At 35.0% G+C, this 22,588-nt stretch overlaps 1 protein-coding gene across 3 annotated transcripts; it reads right to left on the bottom strand.

The window, feature by feature from the left end:
• Positions 1 to 412: 412 nt before the first annotated feature.
• LOC308666790 (specifically androgen-regulated gene protein) lies at positions 413 to 17,933 on the bottom strand. Of its 3 annotated transcripts, XM_081325725.1 has the most exons (5): positions 17,848 to 17,928; positions 5,466 to 5,620; positions 4,447 to 4,618; positions 4,178 to 4,352; positions 413 to 3,361 (listed from the first exon to the last, which is right to left on the bottom strand). In XM_081325725.1, exons 4-5 carry the CDS (start codon positions 4,302 to 4,304, stop codon positions 1,905 to 1,907), a joined length of 1,584 nt encoding a protein of 527 aa, XP_081181851.1. In that variant the 5' UTR covers positions 4,305 to 4,352; positions 4,447 to 4,618; positions 5,466 to 5,620; positions 17,848 to 17,928; the 3' UTR covers positions 413 to 1,904. The 3 variants fall into 3 exon arrangements, with proteins under 3 accessions (XP_081181851.1, XP_081181850.1, XP_081181852.1); XM_081325724.1 differs by lacking the exon at positions 4,447 to 4,618 and having other exon boundaries at positions 17,848 to 17,933; XM_081325726.1 differs by lacking the exons at positions 5,466 to 5,620; positions 17,848 to 17,928 and having other exon boundaries at positions 4,447 to 5,020.
• Between the last annotated feature and the right edge of the window lie 4,655 nt (positions 17,934 to 22,588).

Raw genomic sequence — 22,588 nt, 5'->3', positions numbered from 1 at the left:
TCCTTAGGCTGGTGGCTTCAGCTTTGTTCTTCTGGGAAAAGTGTGTGGTAGTGGCTGTTTTTTCTTCTTTTTTAAACTGCCAGAGGGGGTGTGGTCTGTGGGTGGAGGTGCGCTCTGATTGGGTGGGGGGTTAGCTGTGTTCTGATTGGGTGGGAGTGTGTTTTGAATGGGGGTCTAAGGCTGGCAGCTGAGACTAGCCCATCCACTCAAAACACATCCCCACCCAATCAGAACACAGCCCCCATTCAAAACAGACTCACCACATTTTGCATGAAAATCCTCCATGCAGCTCAGTATGTTAAAAAATTACTGTGTGCCAAAAAGTGAGATTTTTTTTTAAAAAAACAACATGCACATAGCAAGTATATACTTCAGTTGTATGTATTGTCAACAGAATTTTTAAATGCTTGGAAATTCAAAAAAAACCACCATTTTTTAAAAGAATGATTTGAGCAACATATATTGCAGACTTATGATTTTTCTTCTACTCTACAGTATATCAAAATCTTAACATTTCAGAATTGTGGTGCTATTGCTCTTGAATGAGGTTCTGTTCAGCAGTTCTGTTGTAGGATACCTAATATTTACCTTTGGGACATCCATGACTTGGATGACTGAGTATCTTAAGAGACACTCAGTCTTTTAATATACCTGACACCATTTTGACTCAAAGGTGCTTTTTCAAAAGACAAGTGGACTTTCTTGTTTTTCTTTGATGAAGTTTTGCTTCTCATCCAAGAAGCTACTTAAGCTCTGACTGGATAAACAGAAGCTTCTTGGATGAGAAGCAATCAAAGAAAAAGAAAAACAAGAAGGTCCAGTTGCCTCTTGAAAAAGCACCTTTGGGACAACCATGACCTGGATGACTGAGAATCTCCACAGACATTGTGCCACCATTTTCATAGGAAAAGGAAGGACTAAGTTGCAAAGCTTTGTACTACTGAGATTTTTGTAGCTTATACCCCCTGATGTATTTGTATTTCATTCTTACAGGAACATGGTTTTACTAAGCAGATAGAAGCCCAGCTTTTTGCCATATAAAAGTTTATTACTCAATCTTTTAGAAGTATGCACCCATACATTCCATTCTAAATAGCTGTGTGATTTTAAATTTAAATACAGCGATAATCAATTCACGTAAAATAGGTGTAGCAAACTAAAGTGGGTCAAATCAACTTTGTTTCTAGCATCTGTATTTTACTTTTAATCTAGAATGTGAAGCCAATTTATAAATGAATGGTTAAATTCTTCATTTTTCACCTTTGTATCCAATGTCAATTTATTTATTTATTTATTTATTTATTTATTTATTTATTTATTTATTTATTTATTTATTTAACAGACACTGAATGATCCACATATACTAGCCATACTAGTAATGCTGGTTTCAGTGAACAAGGTTACATTGGGCCCAGTCATTTAAAAAGGAACCAACATACTACTATTGCAACTTAATATTAATTAAAGATTTCTAGTCATACTGCTATTGCCATAATACAAGTCTGTACAATATTTCAAAAGTTCATGGTTTGCCCCATGCAATAACACCAACATTTTAGATTACCCCTTTTGACCAAACATATCTACCACATACAATCATATATTTACACATCACAATAGTCAAATCTTTCCACATTATATACACAAATGCATCCTATACAGGTAGAATGGAAAATTGCTTTGTTGATGGGAAGTGAACTGCATGATAAATGGCAAAATTAATTGAAAATATTTTATCAATGTTAATCCACCCATCAATGCTCACATTATACAAAATCTTGATCAGTACAGTATAATGTAAACTTCAATTTCTCCATTTGAATGTAAAAAAGAGAAGAGCATATTAAATAAGTATATTAACCAAAACTGAACATACAATTTTTGCATTAAGTTAGCTATTCAATTTACTCCTTCAATAGGCCAAGCTTTTTTAAAGCTTCCTTTCTGTGCTCTTCTGTGGCTCCTTTAGGAGTGATTTTTACACTAACACATGCTGGCCGAGGAAGCTTGGAGGGGTGCTGAAGTGGGTAAGATCTTCTGTCATGATTTTTGTCCCATTCAACATTATGTTGTTTGTTTTCCTTCAGATCAACGAAGTCTTTCCCTGTGCCAAGAGATGCTGGGCGCATCCGGTTATTCCTGAGAAAATTTGGAGTGATCTTAGTGAGAAAAGATCTTTTGTTATTCTTAAAGTTCTCTCCCTCACTTCCAGAAGCAATGCAACTACTCAGACCCACGCCAGATCGTTCCAGTGTATTAGATTTGACATTTGCCTGTTTGACCCTTGGGATGCTAATGTCAATTGGTTGGACTTCTTTGACATCCATTTGGTCAGACTGCTGGACAGATTTCTTATTAAGAGCAATGTCATCCATGTTTACATTCTCCCTACTGCTAGTGTAGGACATTTCTCTTGATTTTGAGTAAATAGAAGTTTTGATCACTTGGTCATCTGGATTTTTTTCATTATCCAAAGGGAGTCCCAGTTTCTCAAGAGCCTCCCTCCTTGCCCTCCCTTGTTCTTTTTGGAGGGCATAAGTTTTATCCGTGGAAAAGTCACCAGTTGCAGCTCTAGGTCTCCCACTGGATGGCAATGATACTTTTAACTTATGGGTTGGGTCTATATTAAGCGACGCAACATTGCTTTTGCTGGTTTTGAGAATAATATTTGGGGGCAATTTTCTGGGCCTTGGGGCAGTAGGAGGGCCTTGCTTGAAACTAGAATCTAACTGAGATTCTTCCAGTATATGTTTATGATCAATTTTTTGATGATTAACAGTTTGCTCAGAACTTTTCTTGTTACATTTAGGAGAGACAGGTTTCAAAAAGGATTCCTTTCCAGTTGCTGTCTCCATCATCTCTAGTGGGAGTGCTTGCTGGACTGCTCTTGCCTCATATTCTTCTGTTACATCTTGGTTCCTCTTACTTTCAGAATGAGGTGTTGCCCCATTTTCAGCATGTCTCCAAGAATCAGTAAGTATCTGTTTGTGCTGTATTATGAGATGGCTCTTCCTCTGGTCTTGGAATGGTTCAGGAGGTGGAATTACTACTGATTCCAACTCAGAGATTCTTCTCTGAGTACCTATCTCAGGCAGCTCTTTCAGTATGTCCAATGTCCCATGCTTAGGAGAGCCCCATAAAGTAGGATGTAATGGAGGAAGAGTTTTTACATCATCAGCATTAGTTTCTAGTGCTTCAGTGACAAAAATCTTGGAAGTCTGGGCAGTATTTTTTGCCTTGATATTTTTTGGAAGGCTATGGTGGCCTGGACTTAAGATGGCAGCAGGTATTGAACCAGAAAGAGAAGTGTTGCTTTTTGGATCAATTTGTTTATGCTTTCCAAGATAGTCAGGATCCAGTTCTGCAAAATAAAAACATAGCGGTGGGGGAAAGATAAGATAAAGAATAATATATCCTTTTGGTTTTTTTAACAAGAAACAAGAGGAAAGAAAGTTATCAATAAAGGAAATATAAGCCAAGGAGGAATAGGACCAAATATTCATTTAGATTTTGCACATTCATTACATTAATTTGATAAAGTTTGGATGAAATAATAAAACATGAATAAGAGATCAATGAGTTTGAACATATTCCTCAAGAGTTTGAACATTTCCTTCAATGGATGTAGCTGACAAAAACTATATAAATGCTAGTTTTCTATAGAAAATTCAAATGCTTATATTGTTCAGTCATAGAATACGACCTTTTATGAAGGAAGATATGTTCAAAGTAAAGTGTATAAAAAACCTATTGAAAATTTTCCAGGGGTATATTAACCACATATTTAAAAAATGTGAACTAGATCTGGGACTCAACAGATTAGACATTTTTAATAAAAAGCTAAAGAATGTAACCTCCCTTATTTTGATTATGTGAAGACATCTATTTCCTGAAATTTAATTTTGTACATGTTAAATCAACATATAATTTTATCTCAGAGCATTATATTTTAAAGTTATCAAATGTAAAGACATTACCTGGGACAATTTGTACTACTTTAAAGCCTTGTCAGATAGTTTGGATGGCAGAATAACTTAAACTATTTCGTGACCTTAAGGCATGCTTATACAAACAGAAATTTAATCTGTGTTTTGTTTCTTCAAAACTCAGTCAAGAATTACTGTTCAGCTGAAATATTCCCACTGCAAATCACTTACAGAACAATTCACAAATTTACCTTTGGGGACATCTCTTGTAGGCCATGTCCTTGGAAGTTTGGAAGGTTCAACAGTTTCTGCCTCATCAGTAGAAAGTCCACTGTCTGCTTCAGTGTCTAAAGAATGCAAAGTTTCTTCAAGAAACATAAGGCATTCTTTTTCTTCAACTGTTAGATAATCAAAGCCACCGTCACTCTTTGAGACAAAAACGAAGAACAAAAAAGTCCTAAAAACTTGCTCTTAAGAACAAGAATTTCATCTCCATTTCTTGTCTTCCATTCAAATTTACCTGTGCAATTCCTGGGAAACAACCAATATTTCTAACCAAGGTCAATAAAACCTTTAACCTTCTGTCAAAACAGAATAAACATTTGTTTTTCGTTTGTTTTCTGCAACCACTAAATGTCAGTTGTGGTTTGATCCAGATAGGCTCAGTTCCTTACTTGAAATTCAAATTAGATCTAATAGTCAACAATAAAAAAACAAAAAACACATATATAAACAGTTTATGAATTTTAATTTTAATACACGGTTGTAAAAATGCACCAACAGGTACAATAGATCACATATTTCTGACAATCATTCCTCAACAGCTAGAACAATATTATTTTTCTAATTTCTCAGTATGATTCTTTTACCTACTGCTCTATCTCATGATCTGGTCAACCATAATTCTTGTTAAAAACTCAGATTCCAAAGTTTGGGTATACGGTTCACTACCTTACTAACATTCTTAACATATGAGGATTTAAAGATTTCCCTAGAAATCTATTTATATAGATTTATATAATAATAAATAATATTTATATTATTTTAAAGAGATATCTAATGATCCCATGATTATATCATATGGGTCAATAAACTCTCAATTTTTTTATATCTCCAAAACAGAAAATTTGAAATCCATCCTTTCAAATATATTCTTTCAGGAGTTTAATACACCTAGATACATTTTTTTTCATGAATCATCTTTAAGTAGATATCATTTTAATATTTTTAAGGACATGAATCAATTGATGGGGCATTATTGGTGATTCCAGTTCTTACTCCATGTTTAAATATCCAAGAAATGTCAACTTGAAAATATCATTTTTATATTTATTTATTATTAAATTTGTCACCCATCTTGTTTTGAGGCGACTCTGAACTTACAAACATTAATATTATTAACCTATATATAAGCTAATATTATTTCATAATACACATTAGTGATATGTTTACTATATTTTACAAATTATCCACTGCCATTAAAGCAACAGATATCATATAACTTTCAAAATAAATCAATACATAAATAAATAGTGTTACCATTTCCAAGGAACTGGAGTTGTTGCTGATCACACTGTCACAGCTGCCTGCACTGTCAACAGTTGGTATGGGATCTGGTTCAGCTACCCCTACCCATAAATCTTTTTTAGGCATATCAAGGTAGATAAGAGAGCAATCTGTATGATTCAAGAGCTCTAGGATAAAAAGAAAAGAAAATCATACATATTCTGCAATTTTGAAACATATTCAGGACAAGGTTAAGAAATATTAAATGTTTTATTTTTTACATCTTCATTTTTTGTACAACCTTTTTTAAAAAAAACCAATATGCTTACTAAATACATTTATGAAATGCCTGTTGTTGTTTTTTTGTAGCAATGACTCAGGACTATGCATACAAAAGTGTCCAAATTCACACCTCTGAAAGTCTCTGAAATTATGGGTATCTTCATTATGATTATATAATTAACGAGCATGTCCTTACCCTGAAAGTACTTACTCCTACAAACCTGAGTTTCATGGTGTGTTGAAGGTGATTATGCATCATGAAATTACTATGCATAAACATTCTCCAGATTGATCTGTCTCTAACTTGATTGTTCATATTTTCCAGTCACCACCGTAATCAAATCCACCCATCTTGTTGCTAGTCATCTTCTTCAGTTTCTATACCTTTCTCAACATTAAAGATTTCTTAACAGAGTTAGTCCTTCACATTATGTATTCAAAATAATGACAATTTGAGCTGCCTTTTCATTTTCGCCTCAAGTGAAAACTCTGAATTGATTTGTTTTATGAACCATTTGATTGTTTTCTTAACTATCTATGAAATTCTTAGGAGTCATCCAACAACAAAGTTCAAAGGCATTAGTGCTCCTTCTATCTTGCCTTTCAAAGTCCAACTTTTACTTCCATAAACTATCATAGGGAAAATGATGGCTTGCATGATTTAACTGCTCCACCTGTGAGGCCATTTCAATTTCAGACTGTAAAGGGGAAATGCCAGAATAGTAATGCTGAAACAAAAGGAAATGAGGTAGAGATGTATTATTTTACTTATATAAAAATGAATTTATCTTCCTTTTGTAAGGTAGTTATTCATCTTCTAAAGTAGGGGTGTCAAACTGCCGATCTGCAGACTGGATGCGTCATGGTGAAACCACGCCCACCCCTTTGCTGGCAATGGAAAAAAAGTCATGATACGTCACGACACGTCACATGATGTTGAGAGTTTGACACCCCTGTTCTAAGGTATCTTGAAGGGAACAAGGAAGTTAGCAAATATTCAGGATTTTTTCTGAATATCTTTCCAAGGTTTCGTTACTATCAAGTACTGGTCTGCAGTGTATTTCTTCATTTTTTTTATTTCTTTATTGTTCATAATCAATCCTAAAAGGCAGAAGTCATCCACTCACTTCATACCTCCATTCTCAAATACTGAACGTATTTGCAAAATAATCTAAGCATTATTTTCTACAATTGTCCTATTACAGGTAACACTACCCTGTAAAGTCAGATATAAAGGTTAGAAAACAGCAGTCATGGTAACATGCATCCAGTTAACTGTAAACCTATTTCTTTGATGAAAGCAGTTTACCAGATATGTTACATATTTCCAAACAGGTACCGTAAATTTTAAGCATTTTATTTCTTAAGTTTGAATACTACTCCACAATAAAACATATACGTGTTTGGCAACTCTATAAGTATCATTGCTAAATTATAAATAACCTGGATTGATTTATATTAAATTGAGACATCATCAAATCACAGAATGCGGTAGCTCACTTTTCTTGCATTCTATCTGGCTCCTCTTTTTCCCCCAACACACACTCTCATTCCAGCAATATTTGGAAATACCATATTAAAGGGTATTATACCTCCCGTATGCAGTTTCAATGTCTGGAACAGTTTCATTTTTCAAAAACGAGTCAGACATAAAAGAAATAACTTCCATCAGACTGCTGAGGAAGGTCCACATGAAACTGCCTTACCAGCAATCTCTGAAGCAAGTATTACTTTTTAACACATTGCTGGCTATAACCAGCATCTGCATCTGCAACAGCTATGGGGGGGGGTACATATTAGACTCAGTCACAACAGAAGATCTAATTATCTAATTATTGAAAAGCCATCAACCAGGACCAATATTCTAAACTATTAGCTATTCCAAACCTGGTGCTCTCCAGGTATGCTGAACATTGTAAGCTATTTCCCAAAATTTCCAACATGGCATGACTTTATCTTTTTATGAACAGTTAACCAAGTTGGCTGAAGATTATATCCAAAGGGCACCAGGTTAATGAATACTGCTATAGACTCTGACCCAGTTTAATTGCTATAAAGTTTCCAAGAGAGCTCAACCCAGGGAATTTTATGAGCATGCCGAGGCAGTTTTCTTGGAAAAACCATGGTAGCAATTCTTCCAAAATATTTCCCAATTCAGGCCACAGCTCTGCTGTATGTTGGTGGTCTCCCAACCAAAAACTAATCAGATTTGACTCTGCTTAGCCTCCGAATCCAGGTCAGTCAGGTGCTACCACCTGCTTAATCAGTAAGTGAAAATCTTATTTTTTACTTTTCCAAGACAATTGAAGGTCATTTTAAATGGAAAAAATGCATTAGAGAAGCACATTTTATTTTGCTTTGTGAAAACAAAGCACATTTATTCTCACATAAAACCATAGGCAAGAAATATGAGAGTGGCCTGTCAAAATGTTGTCTTGCTTTATTAAATAATAGTTATAATACCTATTGGCTAACAATATTGAAAAAATGAAGATTACCATTAAATAATTCAAAGTTGTAAGCAGTCATAGGTAATGAACCTATTTACTTAAGGCAGAGGCCAGGGTGTGTTTACCCTGCACATACTTGACATTCCTTAGAGAAAGGCGAATGCCTTAAAGAGACAGATATACACTCAATGCAACCACTTTTAACATGGAAACCTTTTAAATTAGGCTCACCTAGATAGCTCCATCTTTCTACTGTAAATAGTATTTTTTTTGAGGAAAGAAGTATCTTTTATTCTATACACAATGCAAAAAAAGCCAGGGGATCAGTGAGGAGTGAAACAAATTGAAGTCTAGATTGCAAACAGGAAATTCTAAACTATGCCTGCAAGAAGAGAATGTGGCCATATCCAGAAATTCTAGGTTTAGGCAGTATATATATGGTGTCCTCAGTAATCCTACAAGTAAATCTGGATGAGAGCTTATAATTTATCTCAGGTCACTTGATAAATTTTGTTCTTGAATAGAAATTTAACCCCTCATAGACTTGTGGTAAGGAAAATAAGAGGCAGGACAGAGTTTTAGGTATGTTCGCCACTTTGATTTACAAATCTAAAGGCAGGATAATAATATTAATGTGCATATATGACACTGATGCATTACAACATCCTGGGTTCTTGGAAAGAACTCGATGAGTATGAAGGCCAACACCACATAAAGAACTAGCAACTGTACTCAGGCTCAAAACTTAAGAGAAAATTTTTATAAAATGTTTTATAGATGGCATCTGGATCCCAAGAAGTTGTCCAACATGTATCCTAATTTACAGTCTAAATGTTGGAGATGTGGTAGTTTAGAAGCTACCTATTTTCACATGTGGTGGACTTGTAGAAACATAAAAGCTTTTTGGATCAAAATTTGGTGGAACATTCAAAAGATTTTTAAGAGAAAGATAAAGTTTTCTCCGCAATTATTTTTATTGGGTATTGTTGTAGATTGTGATGTTAAAGAAACTAATTTGATGTTGAATATGATAACAGCAGCACAGTTACTGGTGGGACAATATTGGAAGAAGGATAGTTTGCCCACTATAGAAGAATGGGTGTTTAAAGTTTCGAATCTTGCAGAAATGTCTAAGATTTCTGCTTATTTGAAAGATCATTCACAGGAAAGATATATTTCAGTTTGGAGGAGATGGATAAATTATATTCAGAACAAATATGGGACTAAAAAGTTCCATTTAGCTTATGAGTAGATTTTAGTGGGATATTGTTATTGGTACTTTGTTTGTAGTTATGTTAAAGGGGAGTTAAAGCACATTATGAATTTGGTTAATTGTATATTATGCATAATTTTTATTTAGAATATGATTATTGTAACTATAATCCTGTATTTAGCTCTGGGAAGTGTGGGGGGGGAGTGGGTGGGTTTGGGGTGGGAGGGATTTGGGGATATATTGTAAAATTTTGTTTTTGTAAAACTCTTTAATAAAAAAAAAGAACTAGCAACTGTGACTTCATATTGTTGTAAACAGAGAAAATTAATTCTAATCGAATCACAATAATCTTCCTATTCCAGGTCTTTGGGAAGGACTCAATTGGTGAATAAAAATGCCAAATCCAATCTAAACATCTGGCTAACTGTGTAGTAAACCATACTACTACTACTACTACTACTACTACTAATACTAATAATACTAATACTAATACTAATACTAATAATAACAATAATAATAATAATAACAATAATAATAATAATAATAATAATAATAATAATAATAATAATAATAATAATAATAATAATGTATCATAGGGCCAGTATATTAAAAAAATAGCAGGTAAAGCAGATAATAACAAGACCTGGCAATGACTAAGAGCAGGAAAGTTGAAAAAAGAGGCACAGGGGCTAATTCTGGTTGCACAAGATAAGATAAGAGATAAGATAAATTTTATTGTCATTTTTTACTGTGGGCACACTGGCACACATTAAAAATGAAATTCTCTTCCCTGCTCTCAAAACATACATATAAACATGCTATATATATATATATATATATATATATATATATATATATATATATATATATATATATATATATATATATACATATACATACATACATATATATATATATATATATGTGTATACACCTACATCCTTACATATAAATACATATAAATATTAATCACTGTCCATCTTAAATACATAGCGGAAAGAAGAAGCTTGAAAGTTCACAAGGTTGATACCGTATGAAACAAAACTGTGACTGAATCTGGATGTTTTGCTTCGGATACCACAAAACCTCCTCTGTGAAGGTAACAAGGAAAATAGGTCATGAAGAGGATGTGTAGTGCCCCAGACAATACTGTGAACCCTGCTCAAGCACTGCTTATATGCTATGTTCTGGATAGAAGTGAGTGAACTGCCAATATTTTTTTCTGCCATCCTCACCACTCTCTGCACCATCTTGCAGTCTGATGCAGGAAGATCAAGTCTTAAGAACAAATGCATACAAAGCCAGAATTGAGAAGGCAGCAATAGAGCCTTGGTGGAGCAGTGGGCTAATGCCTCCTTAAGTAACACCAGCTGCCTGCAATTAGTGCAGGTTTGCATCCCACCAGGCTCAAGGTTGACTCAGCCTTCCATCCTTCTGAGGTAGGTAAAATGAGGACCCAGATTGTTGGGGGCAATTAAGCTGACTTTGTAATAATGCCGCTTGGGGGGGGCGTGAAAGCCCTAATAAGCAGGCATATACATAGAATGAAGGCTACTGCTAAGCTTGTAAGCCGCCCTGAGTCTTCGGAGAAGGGCGGGATATAAATGGAATTAAAATAAAAAATAAATAAATAAATAGATAGCAAGGGCTACCTCTGTAAAAAATCACCTGGTTAGCTGCTGCAAGAAAATCATGCAGACTGACTATACAACATCACAACAAATCAGCAACAATGGTGAGTTAGAAGAACTGCAAAAAATGCCATTTGCTTGCAACCAAGAACTAATGGGATTATTAAATAGAGAAAATCATGGATTATAAGAAACCAAAGTGCTCTGGACTTTAGAATTCAAATTGACAAGACACCTACCAGATAAAACACCAAATTTAACAATTGTCAATAAAAAAGACAAAAAAAAGTCTGGATAGTGGACGTGACAATATCTGGGGACAGCAAAATAGAACAAACTGGAAAAAAATCATAACATATAAAGTCCTGCAAATGGAAGTAGAACAACTGTAGAAGAAGAAAGTAAAAATAATACCAATAGTAATAGGCATCTTAGGTGTAATCCCAAAACATCTGGAGCACTATTTGAGCACCGTCAACATTGAGAAAATCACCATCAGTCAATTGCAAAATATAGTTTTATTTGGAACAGCTTACATCCTTCAAAAATACCTTTACCACTGTCAAATATCAATATCTGTATATCCCAGTCCTTGGGAAGGATTCAATAGGTGGATAAAAATACCAATACCAGTCTAAATATCTGGCTGACTGGGTGACCAACAATAATAATAATTTAATCCTCCATCACAGTACCTAATCACTGTGTCATAACAGTATACTGTTTTATTTTGGTGGATTAGTTTGGACTGACAATTATGCAACAGAACATGAGGAAATTAATATATTTTTTTTTATTAAAAAGTTTTATCATACATTTTATCTTTAACAAACCCCCCTACCCCTCCCCTATCCCTCCCTCCTTACCCCTCCCCCCCTCCCCCCCCCCCGACTTCCCAGAGCTAAGTACAAGGTATAAAAAACAGAAAAAAAAGAATCATAAACAACCACATGCTAACAACCGTAAACTCTAAAATCTATCACTCTCTAGCTCATATAGAATAACTACAAACACTATTAATATAAAATCTTCATTTAAAAAAAAAAAGATTTAGGCAATCTAGCATGACTTGGGACGTGCTTAAAAGCTCCAGCCTTGTCCATCTGTACATCCAAAACACCATTCCAATCCCCCATAAAAATAACAGATTTATAATCCAACTGGGTAAGCTTTGTATAAAGTAAACTAAAAAAGTCAGCTTTTGTTCCCAAAGGCACACGTTGTCACTTCCTTGAAAGAAAAACATGTACTTTCATTTTCTGCTTCCTAATAACTTCATCTCTTCCAAAGTTTTCTATAATATTGTATCTGAGCTAACTACAGACTTTAATTCTAGGCAAGTCCAGTGAGAATGCAGTCTTGGACTATGGCTTTAGTAAGTTATAGAATAAGAATATGCATTTCTGCAACATATTGGCATTGTCCATTTGCAAGTGTCAAGTCATGATGGTGTCATTTCAAGTACTAGTACTACCTTTCATGTCTTCAATGAATTATTTAACTCTTTGCATTCTGTCCTATTATTTTCTCCTGATCTTCCTTTTCTATCCTTTTAAAATATAAAGCACATAAATTCAATCTTTGGGCATTCTGACTGCCCTACTGAAAATGTTGACTTTTAAAAATAATCCAAAATGAAAAGATTTGAATCTTAATCTAAGATACATTTTAATGTTAATATCATAATTTTGTTGCATTTGCTTAAGCAATTAATAGCACTGTAAAGAATAAATCTGTCTGAGAGCTTTCCTACCACTCCCTTCCCGAGCTTTGTTAAATACATTAGGCCATACTACCTTGTGATGGTGTGGTCACAAGCTTTATTCCAGTAAGTCACGTTTTTAGATCCACCCCATGCTTGGTGTCACATTCTATAAATTCTTAGTACTGGGCTACATCTAATAGAGTGATGCCACCTTTGCTAGAGGGTGTGTCCAATCAATGTATAAAAACATCTCAATCACATCATCACTCCAGTGAATTGTCTTACATAGCAAAGAGGAAAGCTTTCAGATTACAGGATTTTGGAGGCTATGTTTGCATTTAATTTTCACATAATAAAACAGCAAAACTCTTAAGATGAATGCCTGAATCTAGTTGCCATTCTAAATTTCTCATAAGGTTCCAAATATGATAATCTAGCACCAGCATGGAAAAAAATCTATAAGAGAGCATAGATAAAGACCCAACAGAACACTATGTCAAGGCCTTGGCAGCTATTCAAAGGTGCTAAATACCTGCCAGTCCTGTTTTACAAGTGGCTGCCTAAGTCTAACACATCTTTATCAACATTAATCCCATTTCCTCTTGTCATAGACAGGCAACTTTCAATCAAATTACTTGTCCTGTGTTACAATATTCAATACTTGTTACAGAGAAGTTATGTAAAACAATTTTCCATCAGTTTTAATTCTCCAATATAGGAAAAGGGTCTAAAAATAGATTTGCAGAAGAGTGAGTCAATCATAACATTCATTCAGATCAATTTGGAGCCCACCCACCATCTTCCTAATTTTAGTTCAGAAATCCAGATGTCTTTGCCTCCTGATTTATTGAGTATAATTGGAAATCAACAAATGGGTTTAAGTATGTTTGTTTCAAAAAGCAAACTGTGGATCATTCAGTGTCTGTTAAATAAATAAATAAATAAATAAATAAATAAATAAATAAATAAATAAATAAAAAAAAATAAATAAATCTCAAGAATTATAGTATTATGTAATATGCCAGTTTTCTTTTCTTTTTCTAAGTGCAGACTTCTTGCATTAGACATCTTCAAAATATGTGGGTGTAGGTTTTTTGTTTTAAAATTCAATTTAGGCACCAGACAACATGGGTGGCTCACTCTCTCACATCAACTCTGGGTGGCTCACAATATAATAAACAGTAATACATAATAATAAGAATAAAACAAGGTGGGATCTATCATTCTGTACAAAAACAGACAAAAACACATTAAACTTCCATTTTTCATTAGTAAAGAAACTACTAATAACATTTTTATTTCAGTCAGAGATTACAGCTGTCTGTACAATTTGAGGATCTGTTTTTCAATTTATGTTCTTTAATGAGGATGGAGGTGATGACTACTAAGAGCCTCCTTACAACCAAATTAGCCAGGCTAGCAAAGAAATAATCTCTTCATTATTGTGGCTTAAGCACTTTTTAGCATAGTCCTTTGGCCTCCTTTCCTTCATTGCATTTATCAGGTATTCAGTTTCTGTGCAAAAGTTCAGAACTTTTTAATATATACAGATGGGAGTCTGGATGCAGAATACTTTCTTATATTCCATTAATTATGGCAGCTGGATCCTAGAGCTATTGGAAAAATAGAGCTTCTGTATCATTTATATATTGTAAAAGTAAAGATTTCCTCTGTCAGACATGTTCGACTCTAGGGAACATGTCATCTTGGTTTCCTAGCTGAGGGAGCCAGCGTTGTCTGAAGACATTTCAGTTATCATGTGGCCAGTGTGACTATACATCAAGGCACATGCTGTTACTGTCCCACCAGAGTGGTCCCTATTTATCTACTTGCATTTGCATGCTTTTGAACTGCTAGGTGGGCAGAAGCTGGGACAACTAAAAGGAGCTCATCACGTTACACTCAAACCTGGGCTATCAATTTTGCAGCTGACAGAGTCTTTAACTGGTGAGCCATCGTGCCCCTCATTTATATATCGTAAAAAAAAACCACCACTCCTTTTAATGTATATATATCCACCAGTAAAACGTAGATAGAACACCCTAGTGTTGGAAATCATGAATGAATACAACACTATAGAGTGAACACTAACCTTTTTTTTACCAGAGCTTTTGTTTTCTTTTGTTTTGAAAAAAAGTTTTAATAAGATACAGCAGAAAAAGGAGGAGCAAAAGAAGCAACTGAGTATAATTTCCCCCTGAAATAATCACGGTGTGTACTTGAAGTCAGGATCTTAAATTGGCTTACCTCATTTATTCTTTCGGAGGTGGGATTTGTGTCATTCAATTGTCAGAATAAAGATATTTGCTTTTAAATAGTATTTTTTAAATTTGTGGATCACCCAAGTCTGTATTTTTAGTCCCATGCATGTTGCTGTGGATTCAAACTGCTTTGTGCGATGAGTTGTTTTGTCTCCTTCCCACCCCCAAAATTTCATTTGCTTCAGATACCAACAAATCTAAACACCTTTTTCAAGACTAGGTTTTACTGAGAGGTCAAATTCCAATGTCTGAACAAGCTCTGCTAGAGAAAAATTCTGGATTCAATTCTTTCTTTTAAGAGAGAAATTCAAAAGTAAGGATAGCAAGCTGAAAGGCGTGGTTTAAATTTTCTCCATCTTGTGCAAGACTTGACATTACTGTGGGTGGCAAAAATCAGTTTGCTTATAAAGAAATGTGAACGACACAGAACTCTAAGAACTAACAAAAGTAGTTAGAATAGTTCTAAAATCTATATTAAATATTAACTAATATCCTTGAATACTAGGTCTCAGGGTATCAAACTTGTGAACACGGGGCACAGCTGTACTTTTTTTCTGGGTACATATTTGAGGAAACGAAACTAGGCGTGCCCACGCTTATGATATCAACAATACATATGTGAGCTAACTGCACCAGGGAAGTGTTATCAGTCCTTTTCATGTGACCTTCATACCTGGGACAACATTTTTTAAATCAGTGAATTGTAAAGGAGAGCCATAGAAGACATATCAGATGACATTGAGAAACTACATGAAACTCTGCCTTATCCTTCAATGCATTTCATTTCAACATAAGAGTTGCAGGGCTGCCTTTTGAATAAATTTGCTTTTAATTGTTGTGTAGATATGCATTCAAACTTTTGTAATTTGGATTATCTTGTTTTTAAAATGAATCATTTTATTGCAGATTTTTAAATAAATTGCTTTATTAATGATGGTTCAATATCCAGAATTAGCAAACCACTTAGAAAGGGCTGTAAAGCACTGTAAAGTAGTATATAAGTTTAAGTGCTATTGCTATTAGTAATGTAGAAAAAGAATAAAATAATCACCAAAAGGTGTGTATATATATCAAAGTTTTGTATAATAATGTAGAACTATAAGAGTTGCTCTAGGCAAGATGGGTGGCATATGTCAAATAAGCAAACAAACAAATAATAAACAAACAAGCAGTAAATGTGGCAAGGGTCAACATATTTTGATTTCATTTGCCATTCAGTTTAACTTGAATATTTATATTGTATTCTTCCTTGAAGACATCCCTGTATAAACATTTAAATCTATGTTTCTATGGTTCCTAGTGAAATACGAGAGCCAGCCTGGTTTAGTGATTAAGGAACAGTGCTAGAAAATGGGAGACGGTGCGTTCAAGCCCTGCCTTAGCCATGAAAAGCAGCTGGATGACTTTGGACCAGCCACACACTCCCAAACCAACCTACTTCACAGGGTTATTGTTGTGGGGGAAAGAGGAAGTTGGAAGTTCATAGGAATAATTAAGCTTTATTCCTACAATAATGTTTTCTAATAATCAGCTAAGCACTTAATTCGTATACCTGTCTTATTTGTGACCCATTCAAATGAACATAGCCAATAGCAGCTTGATATTACTCTTACTTTTGTTGTATGTTAAAAAAACTAAAAAGTTGACAATCCAAATTGCAAAGACTATATTCAGCTCATTCTACTGTAAATTGCAGAAGCCTGTTCTAATATCAGCCATTTTTTTTGCTACACTTCACAATAATTTGAGTCAATATTATGAAGTCAGCTCCTCTCAGTTACATTGTTGTGGTTTATATGTAGTTTCTTATAATACAATATCTAATTGCCTGAAATATCTCATTTTGATAGAATTTGTCATACAACAAAACAATTACCAAAATCATCCTACACTTTATTGTATAGTCCACATAAAGTCCCATGGTTGCTCAGAACACTGCTCACATTGAATCTCAGTGGCTTGGTCTCTTGGTATTTTGAGGCACAAAATACATATATGTTTTAAAAGATGCTGAACAGTCAAAAATATAATTTGCAAAATACTCAGATAAATAGTAAATTCTATGCAACTCTGCCCACTTGCACTATTTTCTTCTCATTACAATATTTAATGAATAAAGCCTTTCCTATCTGTGAAACAGAATGAATGCAAGAGACAGACACTTGAATGCATCTACATTACTTAATTGCATTTCAATTTCATGTTTGCTAAAGCATCTCAGAACAAGACAGAACTCCAACATGTATGCACAAGTCATTTGACCCCATACGCACAAAAGACAAGTCTCTAATACCACCAATTACAGCTACATAGTTCCAACTATCTTAATAGCTAATTAAAATCATTTACAATTCCTTTTGTTTCACTACATTCAACTAATAAATTGTAAATTTCCACCCTCGTGCCATGTTAAGAATAAATTCAGTCAAATATCTTATAATTACAGCTGAGTTAAAGTAGCCTTTGTTTCCTATTGCTGATAGACTAAATAGCTATTTTATAACAAAAAGCATTTCTACTCAGTTCCATCTTTCAGTGTTTTAAACTAATACCTGTTCTTAATATAGAAGCAGATTCCCATTGTTTTGTAATTTTGCATAGTAAGCATAAGAAATTCTTAGTTATTTCATACATATAATTCTAAAACTGGAATCTGCTTAATGCAGTAAGAACTGTTCTCTTGATTCTAACAGCAATTTTTTGTAAAGAAAAGAGTGTACTGGGTATGACTTACTTTCATAAGGAGAAATTAGCCTTTCCACAATCATTTAGTAGCAGCTCAAAGGTATGTGAGAATAAAACCAAGAAAGAACAGATAAATACAGTAACGCACCTTATCCTTTTAAGCAAACATAGTTTAGAGTTTAACTCACCTTCACTAGGAAATGAAAACAATTCCACGTAGTGCTATGCACTAACACATCAAACAGGCTATACCACCTCCTCTGTTCTGTTCTTGACCTCCCACTGACTTACCTAGACAGGTAAATTCCTCCTGTCTTTCTTTTCTCTCCACCCTGAAGCTGACTCCTCCCCTATGCTCTTCATTCCAGCTGTTTCCTAAAGAAAAGGGGAGGCAGGATTACAGAGATCTTGGCTTCTTCTAAACAGTAGCACCCAGAAATGAAGCAAAACAGATGAACATGTTTTAAAAAAACTGAGTGTTAATAAGGTTAAATGCCTTCGTAGTTAAAATGCTGATTAGGGCTGATTTCCCTAGCAAGTGCAGGAAATAAGTGGTTTTTTAAAAAAAAAAATCGGGAAGCAAGAGTATAACAAAAAGGAAGCCATGCAAGGCTGAAAGTATACAGTCATGATAAAATCCACTAAAGTCAAAGTATATTGTATTAAGCATAACTCCCTTTGATATTAGTAGATCTACTCTAGGAATGCTGTAATTGTATATGGATCTAATCCTATTTACCTGGCATAAAAAGATGAAAAAATCGCAAGTATTTGTATTCATATCAATGGCTTTTTTCATAAAAAAAATCTGAATCCAATCAGTAAATAATAAACAGAGATATAGTGCTTTATTCTTTACTGATTATAAGTTACTTATTTATTAAGGACTTCTCCACCTATTTTAGAAATATCTCATTGTAATCTCCATGTTTGGGATATATTGAATGAAATGGACTCAAATTGAAAAACAAAAAGCAAGTGGCAGCTGTGGCCAGGTGGGCTTTTGTAGAGGTTCATCCTGTGTGCCAACTGTACCCTTTCTTTGATTGGGAGGTCCTTCAGACTGTTACTCATACCATGGTCACCACCCATTTGAATTACTGCAATGTACTCTACATGGGATTGTCCTGGAATAATACTAAGAAGCTACAGTTAGTTCAAAATACAGCAATATGAGCAGTAACAGGTATCTTTGGATAACAGGTGCCTTTTGATGCATTGGTTGCCACTCAGCTTTCTGAGTGCAATTCGAAGTATAGGTTATTACCTACAAAGCCCAGTGTGGCATAGGGCCTGGATAACTGAGAGACCATTGTCCCCAGTTGTTTCTACTCTCCCAGTGCATTCCAGCAGAATGGATGAGCATCAGGGCTCTTTTATTAAATGTGGTCATCTTGTGGGATTGAGGAAACATGCTTTTTCTGGGTCAAACATCATTGACCGAGAAAGGAGGACTGCACCCTCTCTCCTAGAGTTCTGGAAAGTTCTTAAAACTTGGCTTTGGTTTCAGTCCTGGGATTGTTGGGTTTCTGAGACCCCTATTAAGATAGCTTCCAGGTTTATTGGTTTGCTACCATGTGGATACATAAAAGGTAAAGGTAAAGGTTCCCCCGCACATGCGTGCTAGTCGTTTCCGACTCTAGGGGCCGGTGCTCATCTCCGTTTCATAGCCGAAGAGCCAGCGCTTGTCCGAGGACGTCTCCGTGGTCATGTGGCCGGCATGACTAGACGCCAAAGGCGCACGGAACGCTGTTACCTTCCCACCGTAGTGGTCCCTATTTTTCTACTTGCATTTTTACGTGCTTTCGAACTGCTAGGTGGGCAGAAGCTGGGACGAGTAACAGGCGCTCACTCTGCTACGCGGCACTCGGGATTCGACCCGCCAAACTGCCGACCTTCCGATCGACAAGTTCAGCGTCCTAACCCACTGAGCCACCGCGTCCCTTTGTGTGGATACATAAAGACTTTTAAAGTTTGCTTGTATGAAATTAGCACTGGTTTAGAAGAAGGGACTGTTGTTGTAAATGTTATTTTCTAGATGATAGCTTGGTGCCATATATATGTGACTGGTTAACAGTAATTTATGAATTCTATCTTTGCTCTGTGTGACAGGCTTTAAGCCTAAAGCACCAAATAAGTCGTTTGTATATATCCAGTAGACCATGATCCTGACATAAGAGACACGTGCATGTACACAGACACACACATATATAAACATTTTTGCTATGCATAATTTACTCATAAAGAAATTCAAAAGAAAGCACGCCAAGTAAATATTCAAAGGATTATAGCTTTAGCTTGTATTATAGGCTTTAATAGTACAGTATTCAGTGCTATTCCAAAAGTGCTTTTTCAAAAGGCAAATGGATTTTCTTGGTTTTTTGAAAACATTTCACTTCTCATTCAAAAAGCTTCTTCAAGGCTGAAGAATAATAATTTGTAGTAAATGATGATATTGTTTCTTCTGTTTGTTTATTCCAATTTACAGAGGGTAAATGTTTTGCCTCTCAGAGTCAGTACTTAGGCAAGGAACTTAAAGAATAAATGTGAATGAACTTTTTCTTAATCAAGTGTATCTCAAATCAAGTAAACTTTAACCTAAAACATGGGTTCACTGTATGTGAGTTGGACAGCCACACACATCAAATAAATAAATAAATAAATAAATAAATAAATAAATAAATAAATAAATAAATAAAATGAAGCAACAGAAATTTGAAAAAAGTCTAGTAATGATCTATTGGGCATATTCTTTTCGCACATGGCCAGTTTTGCCTAAAAATAAACATGTGCAGATGCCAAATGTGGAAATCAAAACAAAGCAAATCCATTATCCTATTTCCCTGAGAGAATTGGCATTTACCCACTGCAGATGGGGACTGTAGCCAAGAAATTAAAAGACGCTTGCTCCTCGGAAGGAAAGCCATGGCAAATCTAGACAGCACACTAAAAAGCAGAGACATCACCCTGTCAACAAAAGTGCGTATAGTCAAGGCTATGGTCTTCCCAGTTGCAATGTATGGCAGTGAAAGTTGGACCATAAGAAAGGCTGAGCGCCAAAGAATTGAGGCCTTTGAACTGTGGTGCTGGAGAAGACTCCTGCGAGTCCCTTGGACTGCAAGGCGATCAAACCGGTCAGTCCTAGAGGAGATCAATCCTGACTGCTCTTTAGAAGGCCAGATTCTGAAGCTAAAACTCAAGTACTTTGGCCACCTAATGAGAAGGAAGGACTCACTGGAGAAGAGCCTAATGCTGGGAAAGATCGAGGGCAATAGAAGAAGGGGACGACAGAGAATGAGGTGGCTGGATGGAGTCACTGAAGCAGTAGGCGCGAGCTTAAATGGACTCCAGAAGATGGTAGAGGACAGGAAGGCCTGGAGGAATGTTGTCCATAGGGTCGCAATGGGTCGGACACGACTTCGCAGCTAACAACAACAAAATAGAATGTTGAAAGTATTTTTTTTTCATTCAGTAATATTACTTTTTGCAGAAAAAGTACCCAACTAGAAGATAGGACTACTTTACAAAGTTGATTACTTATCCTTCTACATTTTCTTCTTTCATTCCATCAACTGAAGATCAATGGATTAATAAAAAGGAAGTTCCTCCTTTCTCTCCAGCTTGTAATAAGATACCATCCTGCCCTTTTTTCCAAATGTAAAAGTTTATATTTCTTTCTTAAGATGTCTCATAAGCATCAGCAGGCACCACCTACATTTGGCATGTCGTTCTTCTGCATAGTTTGCTAGTGATATCTTCAAAGAGAAACCCATAGCGTTGACTCCAGTATGTTCCTGCTTATTAAGCTGTTCTTTTTAGGATGTGGTTTGGAATATATGTGAATTCATCACAGATTCACTATTCTAGGTGAGTAACATACCATGCCTTAAAGATTAGGGGTTGGCAGAAGTTGATATTTTTCCTGTATATTTCCTTTGCACTAAAACATTCAGAATAGTCACAAATGCACTCAGAATTGTTAACTCAGTCCCAAAATAAATTATATGTAGATATTCATCTCCAGAAAACAGGAAATACAAATCATAGTGTCATCCTTCTAGCTGGTATCTAGGTTTTTATTAACATTATGTAGTGAGTTAAAATTGTTACCTGAGCAATGTACTTTTTAAAAAAAATAACTGTTAGAAAACTGTTAGAAAATTTACCGTATATCTATTTTAAATTTATAAAATTAATAAAGTTTACTCTTTGCTCATTTTACTAAAATTTCTCAGATTTGTTCTATATAAGAGCCTACGTGTGATTCTCAAAATAAAATTGAATGGGATTGCCACAAAACATATATTTGAAATGTTATGCTGACCGTGGAGTTTTGGGGATTTATCTTCCTTATTCAGTCCAGTCCTTCCACTTCCAGATATAAAACACAATCTACCAATAATTTGTTTGATGCAAGTCCCACTTAAACAAACGGGAACAGATCAAGATTATGTTTCTGTATTGTGAATCTGTGAGACAACTGTAAATGTAAAAGAAGGGAAATCATGCCATTAGTTAACAGGAATAGTAATCAAACATTTCAATATTAACATATAGAAATCTGTTTTAGAAACTGAATATATGTATGTGTTTGTATGTGTGTGTGTGTGTAGTTTCTAAAACAGATTTTTATATGTTAACACTGAAATACTGATATATATATATAATCTTGTCCTTTCCAGTTCACTGAAGTAATATTGCCTTGGCACACAGATGTCATTACTGCACACATGTTTAGCATTCCATTTTCTTAATTATTAACTAAAAATTGCCTTGATTGGTGGGGGAAGGGGAAGCTAACACTTTTTGGCATCAAACCAAGACATTACTGAAGTCAATAGGTTACCAAGCATGAATAAAGAGCATTCAAATATTTGAATCAATGCCTCTTTCTCTTGGGCAAGGTACTTTTCTGCCATTAACCATTTT

The sequence above is a fragment of the Vipera berus genome (assembly GCF_964194415.1).
Source record: "Vipera berus genome assembly, chromosome: 3".
NCBI classification, from domain to species: Eukaryota; Metazoa; Chordata; class Lepidosauria; order Squamata; family Viperidae; genus Vipera; species Vipera berus.
This window is presented reverse-complemented; position numbering and strand designations above follow the sequence as displayed.